General features: G+C 42.8%; 1 protein-coding gene and 1 non-coding gene across 4 annotated transcripts in view; both read left to right on the forward strand.

Annotated features, from left to right (window-relative positions):
- Window positions 1–2236: 2236 nt before the first annotated feature.
- Window positions 2237–23055, forward strand: part of OVOL2 (ovo like zinc finger 2) — a 62803-nt gene continuing 41984 nt past the window's right edge. The window contains exons 1-4 of one of the 3 annotated variants that reach the window (XM_043986040.1): window positions 2237–2281; window positions 2522–2598; window positions 3070–3159; window positions 4064–4338. In XM_043986040.1, coding sequence (XP_043841975.1) covers window positions 4078–4338 — 261 coding nt within the window. In that variant the 5' untranslated portion in view covers window positions 2237–2281; window positions 2522–2598; window positions 3070–3159; window positions 4064–4077. Of the gene's footprint in view, window positions 2282–2343; window positions 2599–2844; window positions 3160–4063; window positions 4339–23055 lie in introns of those variants that run through there. The other 2 variants (XM_043986039.1, XM_043986037.1) reach the window with 2 other exon arrangements.
- Window positions 6593–6700, forward strand: LOC122744881. Its single transcript, XR_006355218.1, has one exon. It is a non-coding gene; the product is annotated as a U6 spliceosomal RNA (small nuclear RNA).

Consider the following 23055-nt stretch of genomic DNA (forward strand, 5'->3'; position numbering starts at 1 on the left):
TCTGGTCTCAAACACTTGACACTAGCTGTATGACCTCAGGCAAGTCACTTAACCCTCAATGCCCCCCCCCCCAAAAAAATCAGTGTATTTACACTCCAGAAATTATCAAACACCAGGCTTGATTTATTGTTTTGTTGACTGTGTAGTTTAAGAACTCATGGGGGGGTGGGGCAGCTAGGTGGCTCAGTGGATAAAGCACTGGCCCTGGATTCAGGAGGACCTGAGTTCAAATCTGGCCTCAGACACTTGACACTTACTAGCTGTGTGACCCTGGGCAAGTCACTTAGCCCTCATTGCCCTGCAAAAAAAAGAAAGAAAGAAGGAAAAACAGGTTGGAGAGAGTGTTAATAATAATAATGCAGATTAAACTTAAAAGTGTGAAAGTGTGTAGGCTTTTTTTTTTTTGAGGACAGGTTGAGGACATTTGTCAGCACATCATTGTTATCAATTATTAGGTGCAATAAGCCATAAATATTATGTTAAAGAATATGAGGACTTGGCATACAGTAAACACTTCATGCTTTTGGCTTAACTGATTTGCTCCACTGTAAAACGACGATGTTGGACTACATGTTCTCAGAGTCCACATTCAACTTTCTCTCATATTAACTGATCTGATAATTCTGATGCTATTTTTATGCCATTCCATTCAGGCAAGCTGATAGTTTGGGGACTATTGCCTATTCATTGGAAGTGGGGGAGGGGAGGAAGGGAATGCCTTTGAAAGATTAGCTGTGGGAAGCTAGGGGGTGCAGGCCCTGGAGTCAGGAGGACCTGGGTTCAAATCCAGCCTCAGACACTTACCACTTACTAGCTATGTGACCTTGGGCAAGTCACTTAACCCCAATTGGCTCACTAAAAAAAAAAAAGGGGAAAAAATAAAAGAAAGAAAGATCAGCTATAATAGAGGCATTGTGGGATAGTAGAAAGAATGCCCACTCTCCTATCAGTAGGTAGGCCTGCATTCTGGTGACAACTCTGCTTACAATGTGAAGGATCCAGTTCTGTCCTTAGATTGTTGCTCTGCAAATCTCAAAGTTGTATATAAATATGTCCTGTTGAGAAAGAAAGCAATGTTTCACAGTCACCTTACATATTATACATCTTTTGGGTGGTTAGTTGGAGATCAAAGTCCTTTTGTTTCTCAGCAGAATTTCTCAGGTCACATCAGGGATCCAAACAATACCTCAGTTTTCATAGCTGAGCCACAGGTGAAAAAAAAAAGGACATTAAACGAGCAGGGTGAGACCTTGTTTTCTTCACCTTCTTAGGCCAGGAATCCTTTTGACACGTAAACTCCTTGAGGGCAAGGGACCAAATATGCTCTGTTCTAATACACAGTGACCTGTATATTAAAGGCTCAAAGTACATAGGGAAAGCCTGAGCACACAAGGAAGGGCTCAGCCTAGGTAGGACAAAGCAAAGAAATCCGTTAACGGGTTTGCAGTTTCTAAAGGTCCACTTCAAGGCGGAAGAAGGGAGAGGGGGGAAAAACCGTTGTGTTTATTTCCCTGTTGTGTTTGCAAGGGCCCGAAGCCTCTCGGGTTACGGAAAACACAGACAGGTGAGATTTTTAGATCTGGGAGCTAGAGGATCTAGCCTTCCTTTCCGGCGCAGGGTCGGCACCTCCAGCCACGCAGCTCTGGAGGAGACAGACATCTGAAGATCGCTCCATGCAAAGCAGACGGCAAAGTGCCTGGAGCGGCAGAGGTCGGGTTCCAACCCCAGCCACGCTGCTACTGTATGAGTTTGGAATGTACTGTATGTTCCCACAAAGCCAGCACTGATCTCACATGTGTGTGTGTGCAGATGGGTTCAAAAGGCTGGCCATTTCTCCACTTCCTCCCTCCTCCCGACCCTCGAGGTGTACTCAAGGTGCAGAGCTCTCTCAATTTCTCCCATCCCCTCTTCCAAGGGGTAGACCTGTGATCCCAAACATGAGTCAGTTTCTTTCGAATAATGTTTTACTAAACATGAAAATAACTCTTCAGGATTATTTCCCTACTCTCCATCCCCACCCCCATTACCTGTGCTCTACCAACAGCGCAAGGAAGGAGGCAGGACCCTACCATCATGACTGGTGGTGAGCAGGGAAAGGGAGAGAAGTATACATCGCCGTCCCTAAGTTCCGGGGGAGGGAATTTCTCAGCTTCATCTTTCCAGGTCCCCCCCTCCCCCAAAAGGCTACTGTATCTGCAACCCCCTGAAATTCTGCCTCCCTTCTCCCCCCTCCCGCCAAGATTTAAGCAAGCCCAGAAGAACGGAACCATTCGATTGCAAGGTGATCTGGGACAAACCCACTCATCTCCCCGGCCATTTCGCAAAAGGGGTGGGTGGGTAGAGAACAGAGCACGATGCACGGTTGAAAAAAAATAATCTTAGTTGTGATTTCCCTCTGGGATTTGCACTGACTATGCATGTAATGGGGGAAAGAGCATGTATGTGTGTGTGTCTGTGTGTGTTTTGAGGCGGGGGGATCATGAAAAAATGTTCTTCCCTTTTAAAAAAATTTTTTTTTCAGACGTTAAATTCTTTTGCAAACATTCATGCCTAAGGAAGGGTTGGAACAAACCTGAGCCGCCTGAACCGGTCAGACAGGTAAGGAGGCTTGTTGACACCGTTATGTTTGCAGGGCGCATGCTCACTCCCAAGTTTCCTGGTGCATTTTCTATTCCACCTTATGAAACTTTTTTTTTTCTCCGTGTGGTCTCACCCACGATTTAAGAAATAAGCGAGGAGCAGGCGGAGAGATCGAGGCCAGGGTGGGGGCCCAGCTAGGATACCAGAGGGCTCGGGGCCGTGGGGGGAGTGCAGGGGAAAGGCGAGGCAAGGCGAGGCGAGGCGGGAAGGTGGGGTGGGGAACCCTGGAATCCCGGGGCTGGAGAAACAGCCGCCTCTTGCGGAGTTCTGAGAGAGAGGAAGAGAAGAGGGGAGAAGGGGCTCCTACCCTCTCCGAAAAGTTCAGGGGCGCGAGCTCGCCAGTCTGAGAGGGGGAAGCTAGAACCAGGTAAAGGTAAAGGTTACTCGAACCGCTCTCTCCTATTCTTCCAAATCCCACCATGCCCAAAGTCTTCCTGGTGAAGAGAAGGAACCCAGTGGCTGCGATCCGCAGTTGGGATGAGCTCCCAGACGAAGAAAGAGCCGACACCTACATCCCAGGTGAGCGGGGAAAGCGGAACGGGGATGGGACCTCACCGCGTGGGCCCCCTCTCCCCAAATGGGAAGGAAGCGGGGGCGCTGATGGGCCAGGTTATGGCTTCCCATCCCCGCTGAGGGAGTTGGGGGGGGGGGACTGGAAAGACTAAGGAGGGATAGAGGAGGGGGAGGCGGGGACATTGGACGAAGTGCCCCCAGTGGGCGCTATTACCCGGGCACTACGGGACCCCTGGCTGTAGATTGGGGTGTGTGTGTGTGGGGGGAAGAGAGCCAAAACGGAATGAAGTGGGGGGGTCAGCGGGGGATACCTATTACCCTGATTTTATTTCCACCTTTCGAGCACTCCTACCCAAGGACCTTCCCCCAAACTCATCTCTGCTAGAAGCGGGAGATGCAATTCCGCTGATTGATCAGACCCTTACAGCCCGCCCGCTGCCTCTCTGGGAAAGCTTTCTCCCAGACCTTGGCGCACAGTGCCCACCCGTGTGCCTACGCAACGCCACCCTACCAAACTAAAGTGGCGACCCTCAGAGCCGCCCACTGGAGCTGCTTTGGGATAAAACTGGGAGGCGGAGGGCCGTGTTCCTGCCCCCCCCCCCGCAACCCTAGTCTCATCTCCTGTTGACAAAGCAAGAGGATCCACTTTCTCGTCTCCACGGGGCTCCTAGCCTCCCCACCCAAAGGTCTTTCCCACTTGGGAACACTTGGCTCTGTTCCCAGGTCCCAGGCGGGGGCCGAGGCTGTGGCGGTGGCTGCTAAGGCACCGCCCGGAGGTCGAACAGCTTGCTTAGTCTCCCTCCTAACACATACTCCCCCTCCACCCCCTCCCAGGGCTCCCAGGACGGACCCCCGCGGGGACTGACTGGCCCCTGTTCGGTGTTGTGTTTTCCCCTCCCCCCCCCCTTAGTGAGCCTGGATTGCATGCTCCACTACAGCACCGAGGACTACCGCAGCGAGAGCAGCAGCAGTAGCAGCAGCGAGAGCAGCGGCGGCGGCGGCAGCCACGGGGACCCCGGGGGCGCCGACCTCTGCTGCCTGGAGAGCGGCAGTGGCGGCTCCGTGCAGGAGCCGGAGCCCAGGGACCATCTCGCTCCCCAGTCGGGAGCTCCGGAGCCCAGGACCAACGAGGAGCCAGTGCTGCACCTGGCAGGAAAGCGCCCGACCGCCAGGTCTAAAATCAAGGTACTAGATAGACTGTGCCCCCACCCCACCCCCGCCCCCGCCGCGCCGCCACCACCACGCCCTGGCGTCTACCCCTCTCCCGCTCCTCGCCCCTCCCCGCCCCCAAGCCCGCTCTGCGCCTCGCCCGGGAACCTGTGCACGCAACCGTCGCCGGCTCGGTGCACCTGACTCTGGGCCCCGGCCAGCTGCGCTTTTCTGCAGGGCGGCAGCCACAGCAGCTGCCTCCAGGGCTTGGGCACCGTCACGATCCCTGATGGATTGCTTTCTCATCACAAATGGATGTGTGCACAAAGGGGAGCGTGGCCTCGTACACTCGAGTAGTAGGTGTTTTTATTGCACCCTTTGTAGCTTGTTACAAAATGGCCCTCGCGCGTCATTTGCTGAAGGCGTCGGGTGCAATTTTTGTTGCAGTTCAGTAACTGTCGTTTGTAGCGGAGGTAGACCCCACACAGTCTGCACATCTAAAGTTGCCGGGGAATCCATATTGAAAACGTTTGGGTTTTGTACGGACCTCGGAAGGGGTTGGGTTCCCGAGGGTTTGCTTTGTAATCCGAAGTAGTTTGCATTTCCATTGATCTCTGTTGTTTCGGGGTGTTTAGTCGAGTAGGAGGTGGAGGGAATTCCCACCCTTCCGCTGAGGGCAAACTCTGACATTCTCCTTTAAAGGGAATGGAAGGACAAAGGGGCCTACCAAAGGTCGAGGAAATCAGTTAATTGGAAAATGGGATGATAGCTTTTCCTACCGAACTTTTTCAGTGCTCCGTACTCCAGCCTTGATTAAGTTTCCCACTTTATGTGGTTCCATGTGAATGGGTGGGATCAAGCTATTTTCTGTACGGGAGAATTTATTGTCGAGGAAATCGACTAGTTTTTTTTTGTTTTTTGTTTTAAATTCTGTGTGCATTCTGTTGGGAGGGCAGTTTGTAAAGTACTAAAGATTGAGGTTTTAATCATTGTTAGGAATTTGTGGGATGGAGGGGGTCAAGTAGCACCAATCATTGATTGGAGTCAATAGGTGATGTTTCTGGTTGAAGTAGTCTCGTTAGCTGGAGGTGGCTTGTCTTGAATTACTATCTCTCAATCTTTGATTACATTCATTTGGTTTTCTTCAGTGATTTTAAAATTCTTTCCTGGGCGGGAAGAGAGGAGGGAATTTATTCCCCATACTCCCAATTTCCCTCCACACTATTCCCACTGGATGAAAGTGAAAGGCATCGAGGGAGGTGTGGGAAGACCAGAGTATCCCAATCGCTTTATCCATAAACTTGCCAGAATTAGTAGATCTTTTTCTAATTGGGGCAATTAACCATCCTGTTCACCCTCCTCCCCACTGCTTTGTGCTAAAGGGAGAATAAATTGCTGAGGAATAAGGCTGAGGATTAAAGCATTCTTCTTGATTTGGCCCTAGTGCAAAATTTAGTTTTGGTGCTCTTACAGAATAATTTCAATTTCCCTTAAATCCATAATGACCAGAACAGGAATTCTCTCTCACTCCCTCTTTGCCTTTCTAAGTTTTCATGCAATTGTGTCTTTTCTTCTCTGAATTCCAAGCCCCCACTAGCAAAAGAAAACTTTCTTGCTTTTCTGTTGTGCAGCCACAGTACTAGGTAGTTCAGAGTCTGAGGAATATCCCAGAAGGATGGCCTGTGGGATGATGGTATATGTAGGATTAACATTAACATTAACCCATGTGACTGTGGGTGAATTTCCAAAGACTTGGGTTTCCTTTCAGTGCAGATTATCAGCTACATAATCTCTAAACACAAAGCAATCACTTGAAGTTTTAAGAAGGAATACTGTCTTAACTGGAAGAATTATGTGTCTTGTTTGAATATTCTGCTTGGGCAACCAGCTATTATAATAAAAAGGACTTAGGAAAGTAGAAGCAATTTTCACCCATCATTTTATTAACTGCTAACAGTGTGCAGACCAACACTGTGCAGTTTTCTGAGGGAAGATAGAAATTTAAATTTGTTCATTCAGTGAAGGGAAGCATATGGGATTTCAACAGGTGGAAGAGATTTCCAGGCATAGTGAAGAGCATGAGCAAAGGTTTGGAGGGTGGAGGGTGTGTATAGGGAATAGCAGGTAGTTCACTTTGGTTGTGGAGGGGAGCAGCATGTTCCAGTGTCAGAAAAGTAGGGAGGTACCAGGTTGAGGAGGGCCTTGAACGCAGGGAAGGTTGTTGGAACTTTATTGGTAGGTCATAGAGCCACAGAAATATAATGACCAGGTTATAAGAAAGATAAACCAGGTGCTCACTTCAGCAGCACATATACTAAAATTGGAAACGATACAGAGAAGATTAGCATGGCCCCTGCGCAAGGATGACATGCAAATTTGTGAAGAAAGATAAACCAGAGATGGGAAGGATAGTTGAAGGGGAAGAAAGGTGGGATTATTTGTTTGGAAGCTATTCTGGTACAAGCAGATGGTAAAGAGTATGCCTCTACTGGGGTAGTGGCAAAGGGAAAAGAGGTGAGACGAATTTGAGAAAGATCACAAAGCATTTGGTAACTAATTGGATAGGGAGAAACAGAGAGAGAGAGAGAGAGAGAGAATTAACACCCAGGTTTCAATATGGATGACTGATTATGATGGTACCATTGGCAGAAATTAATGAGGTCAGAAGGAGGAGCTACTTATTTAGGGAAAGATAAACTTGATTTGAGTTGGTTTAGGATTGAGTTGCCAACAGTAGGACATCCAGGGACATCTAAGTAGAGGTCTTCCCAAGGGAGCTGGAGAATGATCAGGGCTGGAGATTTAAGATTTTGAAGTCATCTGGCTTCAGGCTCCAGAAAAGAAGTAGCGTTTATTAAAAATATATTTACAAGGGGCAGCTAGGTGGTGCAGTGGATAGAGCACTGGCCCTGGATTCAGGAGTACCTGAGTTCAAATCCGGCCTCAGACACTTAACACTTACTAGCTGTGTGACCCTGGGCAAGTCACTTAACCCCAATTGCCTCACTAAAAACAAACAAAAATATATTTACATAATGTTTATTTAATATATATTAAAAATATATGTAGGGGCAGCTAGGTGGTACAGTGGATAAAGCACTGGCCCTGGATTCAGGAGGACCTGAGTTCAAATTCGGCTTCAGACACTTAACAAGTGCTAGCTGTGTGACCCTGGGCAAGTCACTTAACCCCAATTGCCTCACCAAAAAAAAAGAAAAGAAAAGAAAAAAAGTGTCAGGCCTTTTAACTTTTTTTTCAGCAAAGTTGTGGCCCACAAGCAGAGAGGCTTTTTTTTTTTTTTTGGCTTTGTTTTGTTTTCTGGAAAAAGCCCTGGCTACTGAAGCCATCTGATTGGCCCTGACTTTCCAAGCATATGCACTGGGTTATCAAAATCATCTCAGTCTTTGTGTTGTTAATGAGGACAATTCACCCTCTAGGTTCAAGGTAAACCATGGACTTTATACAGAATTCTTCATAGGGAGAATTTTTTTTGGTAGTTTCCTTGCTCTGCTTTTCCTTAAGTAACTTAAGAGAAAAAGAGCAGAAACCTGTTTAGCCAAGTATTTAAAAAATTCCTTTTCTGGTGTTTGGACTGACTGGGAGAGCTAATTTATGGTGGAAGTGGGCATTGTATTGATAGGAGAAGGGGAGCTCATTTCTTTGATTAATGGATGGCCTGGGTCTGTGAGTGTGATACCTTTTCAGGTATGAAGGATTCTTTTTCTGTGGCAGAAAATGCAGACTCCTGCATGAATGATGCTTTTTTAGTATTTTTTTGATTGAGAAAAATACATGATACCAAAAAGCTACCATGCATCCCAGAAAATTTTAAATGAATTTGCATTTTATTAGTCACAATATTTATACACATTTGAAATTAGTATATGTGGGAGGCATTATTTATTTACTCTGCTGGAGGTATGTTTGCTTATTTATTACACTGAGTCAATTGCATATTTTGTTTGTTACAGTTTGATAGAACAGATAGAGGGATCTGGCTTCTCTGTCTGGAAGACCTGGGTTCTAGTGGACTTCCAACCTTAGACTGATTTTAGAATCTTAGGCAAGTAACAACCTTTTAGTGCCTGAGGCCCTTCTGAGTCTCTAAATTATTGAGGTATTGCTAATTTGCATCCAGACCAAAAGAAAATCTAGAAGACTGTTGATCTGAATATGGGTAGGTTCACTGACTCCCTAGCAACAACTTCCTTCATTTCCCAAGTCAGATTTGGTTTAGAATTAGGGTGGTTTTTAAGACAATCCCAAAGGACTACTGTTTTTTTCTTTTGTGTGTGTGCATGGGTCAATGAGGTTTAAGTGACTTGCCCAGGGTCACACAGCTAGTAAGTGTCAAGTGTCCGAGGCTGGATTTGAACTCAGTTCCTCCTGAATCCACTGTGCCAACTAGCTGCCCCCCCAAGGGATATTGATGAAACATACTATCCACCTCCAAAGAAAGAACTTATATTGATGGAACAAACTGAAGCATGCTATTTTTCCTTTTGATCAAGTTTTCTTGTATGGAATGACAAATGTGGTGGTGTTTTGGGTAATCATGCATGTGTGGCCCATATCTGATTGTTTACTGCCTCAGGGAGGGGAGGGAGGGAAGGAGAGAGAAAGATTGGAGCCCAAAACTATAAAAAAAATGTTTATTATTTTAAAAAATTATGGTGATTTTTAAGCTAGATGGAATCTTACCAAGTTCATTCAATTCTGTGTGGCCAGCACTAGAACAATAGAAACAGTTCTTGCTCTCTAAGAGCTTATAATTATTATTATTTTTTTATATGGTTCTGAGAAATGGATCTGGGTCTTTGTGTTTTTCCTTTCTAGGCTCAGGGAGTGGAGTCTCCCATAAGAGCTTATAATTTATATGGGCACAGATTCCATCCTTAAAACAAAAAACTTCACTGGGGCAGCCCTACAATCCTTGCTAGATGTCCCTTTCCCATTCAGACTTCTTCTTTTCTTTCTTTCTTTTTTTTTTTTTTGGTGAGGCAATTGGGATTAAGTGACTTGCCTAGGGTCACACAGCTAGTAAGTGTCAAGTGTCTGAGGCTGGATTTGAACTCAGGACCTCCTGAATCCAGGGCTGGTGCTCTATTCACTGCACCACCTAGCTGCCTCTCCCATTCAGACTTCTTGAAACAGTTTTTACTCATTCTCTTGTCACTCCTCACTCCTCTGTAATGTAACTTCTGGTCTTATCACTCAACTGAAGTCACTCTCATAGTTACCAGAGTTGTCTTAATTGCTAGATCCAATGAGCTTTTTCAGTCCTCATCCTTCTTGATCTCTCTTCAGCATAGGAAATTACCGGCTGTCCTCTTCCTCTGAATATTCTCCTCCTCCTTTGGGTTTTTGTGACACTTTATCTTCTGCTATATTTGTTCTAAGTCTTCATTGTTGCTTCATCGATTTATGCCACCCCTTCTAACTGTGGATGTACACTAGGGCACCATCTTTTCTCCTTACACTGTCCCTTGGTGATTTCATCAGTTCCCTTTGTTCAACCATCATCTCTGTGTAGATAACTCTCTGATCTATAGATCCTTCCCTAGTATTGCTCCTGAGTACTGGTCCTTCCTTTGTATTACTAAATGCCCCTTGAACACTTTAAGCAGTATGTCCTGTAAGGCATGTCAAAACAGAACTTGTTAACTTTCCCCCCAAAAAACCTTGCTTTTTTTTTTTAATTTAACATTTTTTCTTAATTACATGTAAAGATATGTTTCAAGTTCCAAATTTTTCTTCCACCCTCCCTTCCCTCCCCACTCTCAAGGCCAGCAATCAGTTTGATATAGGTTATACATTACTATCATGTTAAGTATATTTCCACCTTAATCAGAACAAAAGGGGAAAAAAAAGAAAGAATAAACAAGGACAGTAACAAAAAAGCAGCAACAAAAGTGAAACTAGTATGCTTCGGTTTGCGTTCAGACTCCATGGTTATTTTTCTGAATGTGAAGAACATTTTCCACCATAAGTCTTTTGGCATTGTTTTGGATCATTGTATTGCTAAGAAGAGCCAAGTCTATCATAGTTGATCATCGCAGAATATTGCTGTTATTGTGTACAATGTTCTCCTGGTTCTGCTCACTTCACTCAGCATCAGTCCACTGAAGTCTTTCCAGGTTTTTCTGAAATCCATCTGCTTATCATTTCTTACAGCACAATAGTATTCCATTACATTCATATGCTACAACTTGTTTAGCCATTCCCCAATTGATAGGCATCCCCTCAATTTCCAATTCTTTGCTACCACAAAAAGAGCAGCTATGAATATTTTTGTACCTGTGGGTCCTTTTCCCTTTTTTATGCTCTCTTTGGAATATACACCTAGTAGTGGTATTGCTGGGTCATAGGGTATGCATAGTTTTAAAGTCTTTTGGTCATGGTTCCAAATTGCTTTCCGGAATGGTTGAATCAGTTCACAGCTCCACCAATAGTGCATTAGTGTTCCAATTTTCCCACATCTTCTCCAACATTTATCATTTTCCTTTTTTTGTCATATTAACCAATTGGATAGGTATGAGGTGGTACCTCAGAGTAGTTTTAATTTGCATTTCTCTAATCAGTAGTGATTGAGAACATTTTTTCATATGGCTGTAGATAAAAACCCTCCCTTCTTAACTTGACTATTAGCTCTCTAGAGCACCACTATCCTTCCAAAGCAGGTGTCATTCTTGAATCATCTCCCTCTTCCTCACCCTACATAGCCAATTCTTTGCTTCTTCTTATTTGTATCCTCACATCTCTTATCTGTCCTCTTCTCTACTTACTTAGGGCCACCAAGCTAGCGTAGGCCCTCCTCACCTCCAGCCTGTAGTGCTGCAAATAATCTCTAATTGATCTTTCTACCTTTTCCTACTCTAATCCATTCTCATATTTTTTTCAATTCATTTAATTCTGAACTTCAACCCAAGTGCACAGGCATTTATTAAATGCTTACTGTATGCCAGGCACTGTGCTAAGTGTCAGAATGCAAAGAGAAGACATAAAACAATCCCTTTCCTTAAGAAGCTCACAGTCTAATGCAAACAAGATTTTTTTGGGGGGGGGCAAGGTAATTGGGGTTAAGTGACTCCACCAGGGTCACTAATGCCCAGCTAATAAGTGTCAAATGTCTGAGGCCGGATTTGAACTCAGGTACTCCTGACTCCAGGGCTGGTGCTCTACCCACTGCGGCATCTAGCTGCCCTACAAACAAGATTTTGACAGGAGAAGTTAGAGACAGTCTTGGAGGAGAAGAGTCAAAGGGTGGGGTTTGAAGAGAAAGAAAGTGGGGAGTCAGAGGTGAAGAGGGAGAAAATTCTAAGCATTGGAGAAAGCCAGTAAAATGCTTGGACATGGGAGAAACCAGTTTTGGAATAGCAAGGAAGCTGGTGTGATCACAGGATCACGGTCCGAAGAGGGGAAGTGTGAAAGAAGGCTTCTCACATTCAATCCATTCTCCACATAGCTACCCAAATGATTTTCTTAAAAATGGAGATAGGACCATGTCAGTCTTTTCTCCCTCCATCCCCCTAACCCCACCTTCAGTAAACTCCACTGATTTTCTTTTAACTCTGGAATCAAATATAAGCTATTTGGGGGCATTTAAATTTCTTGGCCTCAATCTACCTTTCCAACTTTATTTCTCTCCTCCTTGGACTCATTGGACTCTGCTTTTATCTGGGTTCTGATAGGTCAGTCAACCCCCTGTGTCACTTCTGTGTACACCATGCTGTGAGCTTCCCTCCCCACTGCTTTCCAAAGTACCCCTTTATTGTCTCCCCCCATTACAATGTAAGCTGAATGAAAGAGGTTGAACTATATTTGATTACTCATATTTGTATTCCTGTGGTTTAGTATTATTTAGCCCAGGGATTCTTAAACTTTTTCCACTCATGACCCCTTTTAGCCCGAGAAATTTTTACTTGACCCTGGGTATATTGGTATATAAAATAGGTATACATAACCTTTTACTGTTGCCAAATTTTTCGAGACCCCCACCTTTAGTTAAGTGACCCCATCTAGGATTGTAATCATAGTTTAAGAAGCTAGGCTTTAGTCCACCTCACGCATAGTGTTAATAAATGCTGTCTATTGCCCATCTATCTTTATATCTGTCTGCATCTCTGATTCTGTCTGTCCTTCTGTCTGTACATTCTACCTCTTCTGATCTTATTCACTTTTACCTCTTGGAGTCCCTTTTATCCTTCAAAACTCAGCTTAAGCAGGATCTTCAACTTGAGGCCTTTCCTGAACTGCCCAATTACCAGTGCTTTCTCCTCCAAGGTCATCCTGCTTCATGTGTATTTTGTTTAGTCATTTTTCAGTCATGTCTAACTCTTCATAACCCCACTTGGGGTTTTCTTGGCAAAGAAACTGGAGTGGTTAGCTATTTCCTTGCCTAACTCATTTACAGATGGGGAACTGAGGCAATAGGGTTAAGTCACTTGCCCCGGGTCACACAGATAGTTGTCTGAGGTCACATTTGAACTCAGGAAGATGAGTCTTCAGCCTTCTGGTGCTTTATCCACTGTACTAGCTTGCTGCTCAGTGGTTTGGTATACAGTGATATAAATATTTATTGCTCTACTCTTTTGTACTGTAAGCTCCTTCAGGGTAGGAAATATTTTGCTTTTATCTTTTTATTTTATTTTTTAATTTTAATTCCCAGCACCTAAGCTGGGAGCCCATGGCCTTTCTTGATAGTGAGCAGAAAGAAGTGAAACCAGGCCTTCTTGCTACTGTTCTTATGCTTTTCCCCTTACAACTTGCTGGGGCAGCTAGGTGGTGCAGTGGATAAAGCACCAGCCCTGAGTTCAAATCCGGCCTCAGACACTTAACACTTACTAGCTGTGTGACCCTGGGCAAGTCACTTACCCCCAATTGCCTCACTTTAAAAAAAAACAAAACAACATTCTGAGAAGGTGCCGGTCTATACATTTCTCCAAAATGCCAATGACATGAAAGGTAGAGGCAGGGATGGCAAGTTCTTTCTTTCCTTTCTTTCTTGAGCAATGAGGGTTAAGTGACTTGCCCAGGGTCACACACCTAGTAAGTGTCAAGTGTCTGAGACCAGATTTGAACTCAGGTACTCCTGAATCCAGGGCTGGTGCTTTATCCACTGCGCCACCTAGCCGCCCCTCAGAATGTTTTAAATGCATTGAATACATAGGATCACAATGGAAATGAATTATATTGAAATATGAGTTACCAAAATATTTTTTAAATGATTTCACTCACTCCAGTTGAAGAACTCTTTATCTATATCTACAGTACCCTGGCAGGTTCTGCTGTGCTGGAAGGAAATGATCTGCTTTCTGATGACCATAGCTAAGTATGAGAAGCAGGCCAAAAATAGGAGAGACACTGATCACCTCTATAAGAACTCAAAAATTCTGTAATCTTAGAGCAGAAGTTCTTACCCTTTCCTGGGTCACAGATCCCTTCTCAGAATGTTTTTTTAAAAATGCATAAAATAGGGCAGCTAGGTGGCACAGTGGATAAAGCACTGGCCCTGGATTCAGGAGGACCTGAGTTCAAATACAGCCTTAGACACTTGACACTTAATTAGCTGTGTGACCCTGGGCAAGTCACTTAACCCTCATTGCCCTGCAAAAAAACCCCCAAAACAAAACCAAAACCAAAAAAACCCTTTAAAATGCATAAAATAAAACATATTGAGTTACAAAAGAAATTAATCCTATTGAAGACTGAAGACTGAAATCACGTGCATTACAGTGGCAGGTTAAATAACTGAAGGAGTAATGAGTATAAAAGGTATTTCGAGATAAAATAATATATAACAAAAAGATAGAACAATGAGCTAAAAGATATTTTTAGAGAAAAACTGTAACATGATATGAAAATACATGATTTCTGTTGGTGAGAATCTCAGTTACTGCTGATACTGTGGTTTGTTGCTCACATTCATAATTGGAGGAAATGATTAATTTAAGAGGTTAGTGAAAATAAAGGTTTAATTTTTTTCCCCTTCATTCAAATTCATGAACCCCCAGAAATCTGTTAACAAACTCTGTTGGGGTTTTTGGAGCCCATATTAAAAATCCATTCTAGGGGGGAAACCCAGATCTTGATGAATCCTTTCACCATAGTACCCCATTAAAACAACAATTATAATGTCTGCTCCTCCCTTTCCCTAGTGGTTATGATAGTGTACTGCCTTGGGAGAGGGATACAGAATCCAAGTATTATTCTGTAGCAATTTTCTATGGTAAAAAGATGCAAGTTATGGTATAGTGGATTGAAGATCAGGCCTAGAGGCTAGAGGCCCTGAGTTCAAATTCTGGTTTTAATACTTATTGGCTGTGTGACCCATAATGGCTATGGGATCTCTCAGTGTCCCAGGCAACTCTCATGCGCCACCCTCCCAGTTACCCCACACTGATGAAATTGGGGGGGTCCCCCCCAAATCTAAGTAAAGCATTTGGGAATAGCTACAAGAGCACTTTGCCAAACCCTTAAGTTTCTTATTAACTAGGTAGGTGGAGAGAGGGCAATTAAGTGTTAAAAGGCTTTGCCAGATCCTTCAAAAGTGAAGATAAAATCCCTCTGATGAAATGAAATCAATCCCCAGGTATTAACAAGTGAATGCCTGATGTGGGGCTCTGGGTTATGGAAGATAATATACTTTAAAGCGTAAGTTCCACGACATCCCTTAAGTGGTATAGCGGGAGAAAAAGAACCAGTGTTGAAAAGGAAGGATTTCTGGGGACTGTGAGACTTAATTTAGCATTCTGGGGAAGTCTATATAGACCTGATCTCAGGAAAAAAGAAAAAGTATTTTTTACATTTCATAAATATATAAGATTTCAAAGGAAATGATGTTGAAATACAGTTACCAAAAAATAAAAAAAGCAACAAGTTCACTGAGCCCAGGTTGAGAACCCCTGCTTTAGGTCTGTGGTTCCTAGCTTGAAAACTACCAGGATACCCCCTGTTCTTCCTCTCCCCCCTCTCCCCGCCCCCCCCCTCCAAAGGTATATGCACAACGCTGAATCTTTCTGACTACAGACCCAGCACTCTATCCACTGGGCCACCTAGCTGCCCTCACTAATCCTTGTAGGTCTTTTTAAGTGTTAGTTTCTTGTGGCTGGATGTTTCATCCTGGGTTAGGTAAAGAATCTTAAAATGTTACAGAGACCTAGCTCTGTAATGCTGAGGGGAAAAGGGAGTATGCACCTAAGGAAAAATACCTTGGCTTGATTTGAATAGGCAGCCTTAAGTGAAAGGAAGGCCCAGTACTGCACATCCCGGGTCCCTGAGGCAATCTGAAAGAGATATAAAATGGACACCCTCTGGAAATAGGCCCGTTAATTTAATTAACTTATCTGGTGGAAGGATCTTTTTTTTTTTTTTTTAAGGTGGTGGGGACTTTTTTGTTTGTCTGTCGGTCAATTCTTAGGAAAGCTTTGAAGTAAAATGCCAGTTGGTGTGTTCCCATTGCTTTCTGGCTGCTATTGTTACTGTAGACCAGGTAAGACAATAGTACGTTTGTTTATGCCACAGAGAATCTGTTTGTGAGAAGAACAAGCAAGAAACTTAGCATGTTTTTAAAATGAAAGCTGAGATTCTATAGCAAACTGGACAGTCTGCAAGAAAACTTTTAAGCTCCTGGGGCTTTTTGCAACTAACTGCTCGTCCGCTTTTATGCTTTCTCTCCTATATCTAAAGAGAAACACAGTCCCCTTGGACTGCCTCTATTTGTTTTTTACCTTCAGGACAGAGTGTCCTTTTTGCTCAGTCTTTCAAACAGCACTATAGTTGGGATCAGGAGGCTTTGGGTTTGAAACCTGGCCTTACTTCTTTCTCACTCTGATGACCTTGGCCCAGAATGGTAATAGCAACTTACCGTTTCCTAAGGCTTTCAGGAGGACCATCTCTCACAGTATCCCTTCTTGGGCCCAGTGAAATTGTTATTATCCCAATTTTACAGATGAGGAAACTTGTCCAGGATCTCAAAGGGCTAAAAAGTATACCGAAACCCAGGCTTTTTGGCCCCACCCAAACTTTACTACTGTAGCTGCCTTTGAGATAGCTGAAAAACTCTGGGAGCCTCATTTTCCTTCTCTGTTATAATAGGGAGGTAGGACTAGAGGCCTTTTATTGACACCTTTGCTCTATGATAAACGTTTATAAGGGGTATATCTTAAGTAACTGGGAGTGTATTCTCTGGTCCTGGGGCCAAGATTTCCTAAGATGTGCTTGTTGGGAAACAGTCTACAATTCACAGAAACCTGATGGCTTGGATGGTCCATGTTGAACTTTTGGGAAGAAAAGTGTGTATAAAACTAAACAGGAAAAAATGTGGGATCCCGTGCTAAAGGAAGTGAGGTAGACACTGGGAAACAAGGAACTGACTGTCTCTTCTCTACCTATCTTGGGGGAAAAAACCCCACATACAATTCAATTTAAACAGCATTCATTAAGCAAGCCAGTTACTATCGTAGAAATAGGGGGTAGAAAGACAAAATGACAACCAGTATTTTAAGTAAATTGAGAGTGGAAAGAATTTCAAGAGCAACCTAGAGTTAATTACCTTTGGAATTAAAAAAGAAATAATGAAATTGGGGGCAGCTAGGTGGTACAGTGTATAAAGCACTGGCCCTGGATTCAGAAGGACCTGAGTTCAAATCCAGCCTCAGACACTTGACACTTACTAGCTGTGTGACCCTGGCCAAGTCACTTAACTTTTATTGCCCCCCCCCCCCCCAAGAAATTGGTCTCGGGAGTTGGTGAAATTGTTTCCAGCATACTTTGTTAATATTACTGGGCTTTAAAAAAAAGCAGTTATAGTAAATAAATAATTATAATAAATAGATAATTATAATAGATAGATTAATAGTTTTTTTCATTGTATTCAATAACCATTTATTAGAGAGTTACTATGTGCCAGGAGCTGTGCTAGACACTAGAGACACAAAGATAAAAATGAAGATTAATAGATTATAAGAAATATGATAGTTATGATAAATAGATAAATTTGATGGTGGGATTCAGGCCAGCTAATCTGAATATAGAGATAAGGGATGGGGGTGGGGTGGATAAAGTAGGAAAAATAAAACTTTGGGGTAGGTAGATAGTGACTACCTAGTAGACTTCTAAAAACTACCCACAGAACGATTGCAAAGTTAATACAAAGCTATATATAGCTTAGTGATTTGCCTTTATTTTTCCTCCTGAAATGGGCATAATTCTCTTTGCCCATTTTTAGCGACCTGAGAAAATTGGTCTTTGCTGAGGGATTGCAGAAGTGCAGTCTTGATCCTAGAAAGGAGAGGAAAGGTCACAGTTTGTGAATGGGAATTCATAGTCATTGTTTCTCCGCTGTTGGAGGCTGTTATCTTTTCCTGATGCTGATTATATTGTGGCATTCTAAAGGGCCTTTGCTCTCTTGGCTGTGATTTCTCTCCAGCTTTTACACTTTCCTACCCAGGAATGTGATTTCTTTTGGCTCTTTTGGTCTGAAGGAATGAGATTGTAAAGAGAAAGAAACTACATGACTTGAGTTGTGTCATTTAAAATGGGGGTTTACAAAAGTGAGGAACATGGGTGGTTCTATACCTAAATTCTTGGTTTTTCCTAGTAAGCTACTGCAGACTTTGAATGGAGAAAATTGAGGAGTTGGGCTCTTAGGTCTTTCACAGTGTAGAAAGAGACCTCATGGGTTTGCTGTAGTATCTACCCTGATTTTTCAATGAACCACTTTTTTAACTGAATTATCTGGATGGGTACTGGGATGGTTCTGGTGTTGAGACTTCTTCCATTTCATATCATAACTGGTCAACTCTTCACCCCACACACTTTTTATCTAAGTCTTTCCATAAATCACAAAATCTAAGGGTTATAAGGGATCTCAGAGGTCTACAACTCATCCTGTTCTTGGACCCACACAAGAATCTCCCCTGCAAAATACCTGACAAAGTCTATCCAGCCTTCTCTTGAAGACTTCTAGTAAGGTCGTGCTTTGGCATTCTCCAGGTTATCAAGCGTCCTATCCAAAATTCAGGTCAGAACTGAACACCACCTTCCAGACTCTGAGCAGAGCAGAGTATAGAAGAACGCTCACCCTCCTTGCTCTGGTCACTATGCCTCTCTTAATGCAGTTTATAAATCCAGTTGGCTTTTTGTAGCAGCTCTTGTTGCACTGTTGTTCTTGTTGTTCTCCTAATGAGATTGCAGGTCTCCTCCTGCCTTGTATCTTCTTAAAAAGTTCCATAGAGAACTCAACTTAGTGGAGATCTCTCTCCAATTTTATTGTTGCTGTTTTTTAAAATTCTCGTGCAGCACTCAGGTTGTCTGTTATGCCTTGCTCTGACTACTACGTACAACTTTAATTTTTTAAGCTTAGAATCCTAAGTGGGTTGTCTTTTTTTTTTTTTTTTTGTAGATTCCTTCGGATCTTAGATGAATTGGTATCTCATATTTTATCAATTAATAATTTATTTCAACACATTAATCAACCGGCCAGATAAAGGTCTGACTATGTGCCTGGTGCTGCGGCCAGTGCTAAAGATACAATGACAAATGAAATAGTTTCTGAAACTACTAAGCAAAACTTTTAAACTTCTCAGTACAACTGTGACTGACAGTCGTGTATTTTGCCATTTGTTAACTGTAAGATAGGAAGGATACATGTTTGAATTTCAGTAACTCAGAGCAAATAGTGTCCATTGTGTTTGACCTGAATTCTGTTGCCTCCTAGTGTTTTCATTTGCATTACTGTTACATGCTGTGCGAATTTCCTCTGCTTTCTTTACTCAATGCAGCTCAGTTTTATTAGATTACTTGTCAACTCTGCTTCCCTTTAAGCTCTGTAGACTATCCATAGACTAAAGAATGAATGAATAAATGAATGAATGAAAAAGAATTTATTGAGGTTTGTTATGTACTTTTGTTCTGAGCTCCAGGGTTACAAATGCCAAAGTATTTAAAAAAAACACACACTCTTCCCTCAAGAAGCTTATATTCTAATAAGGGGAGATAATACAAACAAGACTGTGGTACCCAGACAACTGTGCTTTGATCTAAGTTACAGGGAAGGTGAAGAAGCCAAAAGTGGTTGGTTGTGCGGTTTCCTTCAAACATTGATCCTTTGCCTTTGTGGCAAAATAGGTAGGGTGCTGGACTTGAAATTAGCAAGAGCTGGGTTCAGATCTTGCCTCTGACACTATATGGCCATATACAAGTATTTTAACCTTTCTGAGCAATTGAGTGGGAATTAATGCTTTAATTTCTTTGTGAAAGAGAAGTTGACATGGATAGGAAAAGTATAAATAGAGTTTGGACACATCTTGTACAGGGTCAAAGGTAGAGAGAGACCTTTTAGAAGTGACTTGATAGCTATTCATCTGCCCAATCAATCAGAAAACCAGCATGTATTAAATGCTCATGATGTGCCAAGTATTTCACTAAGAACACATTTATTAAATACCATACTAGGGCAGCTAAGTGGCGCAGTGGATAGAGCACTGGCCCTGGATTCAGGAGGACCTGAGTGCAAATCCAGCCTCACACCCTTGATACTAGCTGTGTGACCCTGGGCAAGTCACTTAACCCCAATTGCCTCACCCCCCCCCAAAAAAAATACTAAAACTAGGAAAGAAAAAACTAGACACTTGTTGCTGGGTTTTTGATGTAAGGTGTTTGGAAGGAGGCATTTTTATGAGGATTAAATCGGTAGTCATGTATAGGATAGATTAGAGACATACCTGTTCTAGAACATCAAGAGAACTCTGAATTAGGGAGGGAGCAAGAGGGAGAAAGGGTAGGCATGTTGTGGAGTTAAGATGGATAATACTTGAAGACCAGTAAATGAGATGCAGGTAAGGGAAGAGTCAGAGATGATGCCTAGGTTTCACTTTTAGGAATGAAGTTTTTTGGAGGAAAGAGTTTGAATTTACGGTGCTGATTAGAGAACAGGTATTTACCTGTAACGATTGGAGTGATGCCACCTGCTGGAGAGTTACTGTAGGAAAGCTCTGTCATGAGGAGAAGGAGTCTGAGGGCAAGCCATGTGGTCACTTCCTTGGCATCAGGAAGTGACGTTTACTTGTGGGTACTGTCTATCAAAGTTACCAGCCAATTAGCTTGGAGGGGTGTGTGTGTGTGTGTGTGTGTGTGTGTGTGATGTTCCTGGTTTCACAGGAGGGGCAAGGCTCTTGCTCTCTCTCTTTCATCAGGACTCTCATGGAGAGTGGAGCAGAAATGCTGGCTTCCTGAGATAGCTGAATCTAGGTCTCCTCTCTCTCTTCACCAAATTCTTATTCTCCTTAATAAATGCTTAAAAGTCTAAATTCTTGCTAACGCTTATAATTTATTGGTGACCACTCCTTAGATATTTTAAACAGTATAGCTAGAATTTTAACCCCTTACATACCAAAAATCTACTCTATGCCAGGACTAGATTAAGGACCATTGTGGATATAGAGAAATAGAAGATGAGGTTCTATCTTCAAGGTTTTTATTAGTTTATAATCTAGTTTCAGAAACTAGACAGTTGTGAAACCCTTAGATTGCAGTGTAACACACCAGGTAATTAAGTGCTAATTTATGTGGCACAGATTGGGAGTGTTTTTAGCTAAGAGGAGGCCTAGGCCTGTTTTGAAAAGTTGTCCCTTGGAAGAGACTTGGTCTGCTTGGCCCTGGAAGGCAGGACCAGCAACAGTTGGTGGAAGTTGTTGAGTCTTTTTTCATTTGTGTCTCACTCTTTGTGACCTCAATGGGGGTTTTCTTTTTTTCTTTTTTTTTTTTCATAAAAGTATTTTGCTATTTTCCAGTTACATGTAGAAACAGTTTTCAACATTTGTTTTTATAAGATTTCTAGTTTAAAAATTTTCTCCCTCCCTCCTCTCCCTTCCCCTTCCCCAAGACAGCAAGCAATCTGATATAGGTTATATATGTACAATCACATTAAATATATTTATGTATTAGTCATGCTGTGAAAGAAGAATCAGAGCAAAAAGGAAAAAGCTCATAAAAGAATAACAAAAAAATAGAAATAGTATGGTTCAATCTGCATCTAGATTTCATAGTTCTTTTTTTCTGGATTTGGAGAGCATTTTCCATCATGAGTCCCTTGGAACTATCATGGACCATTGTATTGCTGAGAAGAGTCAAGTCTATCACAGTGGATCAACACACAATGTTGTTGATACTGTGTACAATGTCCTCCTGACTGATGTTCATGTAAGTCCTTCCAGCTTTCTCTGAAATCTACCTACTCATTGTTTCTTACAGCACAATAGTATTCCATTACATTCATATACCACAACTTGTTCAGCCATTCCCCAGTTGATGGGCATCCCCTCAATTTCCAATTCCTTGCCACCACAAAAAGAGCGTTATAAATATTTTTGTACATGTGGGTCCTTTTCCCTTTTTTATGATCTCTTTGGGAAAAAGACCTAAAGTGGTATTACTGGGTCAAAGCACAGCTATATAGTCCTTTGGACATAGTTCCAAATCACTCTCCAGAATGGTTGGATCAGTTCACAGCTCCACCAACAATGCATTAGTGTTCCAATCAGTTGGGTTTTTCTTGACAGAGATACTGCAGTGGTTTGCCATTTCCTTCTCTGGCTCATTTGACAGATGAGGAAACTGAGGCAAACAGAGTCAAGTGACTTACCCAGGTAGTAAGTGTCTGAGGCTGGATTTGAACTCAGGAAGATGAGTCTTCCTGACTCCAGACCCAGGCAGTCTTACCCACTCCACCACCTAGCTGCCCTTAGACCTATCCAAAAGTGGAATGGGATGCCTCAGGAGATAGTAGGTTCCTTCTCTTTGGAAATCTTCAAGAAGTTTTGTTGTGAGATTTCTTTTTCCAGTATGGATTGAACTCCATTGAAATTCCATCCAAGTCTGAAATTCTTTGATTTAGTGTGGGGCAGGTTATCAGGGAACACTTTGTGGATGGGGAGGGGAAAGAGTTTGGGATGCATCTTGAAGCATGGGCACAGTTTGTGTAAAGGAGAGGAGGCATTTCAGGCTGGGGGCACGGTAATACCAGCCTAAGACACAGTCATCCTGTTGCTGAGACACTCACAATTATTCATAGGAGGATGATTTTTCTGGCAGTCATCTTTTGTGGCATAGTGGAAGAACAATTTATCTGTAGTCTGTCTGGGCTCTGCCTCTTGCTAGCTTGAGCGAGTTATTATATTTCTTTTGGGCCATTTTCTTCATCTGGTTCATTAAGATTTCTTCCAGTTCAGGCCATCAATGATCACAAAGTCTGATTCCTTAGATAAAGGATTGGTTCAAACATGCCCTGAATCCAGGGCTGGTGCTCTATCCACTGCGCCACTTAGCTGCCCTAGTATGGTATTTAATAAATGTGTTCTTAGTGAAATACTTGGCACATCATGAGCATTTAATACATGCTGGTTTTTTGATTGATTGGGCAGATGAATAGCTGTCAAGTCACTTCTAAAAGGTCTCTCTACCTTTGACCCTGTACAAGATGTGTCCAAACTCTATTTATACTTTTCCTATCCATGTCAACTTCTCTTTCACAAACATGAACACGATTGGTTCAATCTCGCTCATTAAGTAGGAAACCACAGAAAACAGTGGTTATCACTAAATAGGTTGCTTTTTGGATCCCTAGTGTTTTGTTTTAAATCATATCATGTAGCCTCAATTTTAACTCCTGTGGCTCTTCAAGAAGGTCAGGAATATGATGCTTTCTTATTGTTGACCTTGGTCAAGTCACTTGACCTCCAGCCCTTAGTTTCC

The sequence above is a fragment of the Dromiciops gliroides genome, chromosome 2 (genome assembly GCF_019393635.1).
Source record: "Dromiciops gliroides isolate mDroGli1 chromosome 2, mDroGli1.pri, whole genome shotgun sequence".
NCBI classification, from domain to species: Eukaryota; Metazoa; Chordata; class Mammalia; order Microbiotheria; family Microbiotheriidae; genus Dromiciops; species Dromiciops gliroides.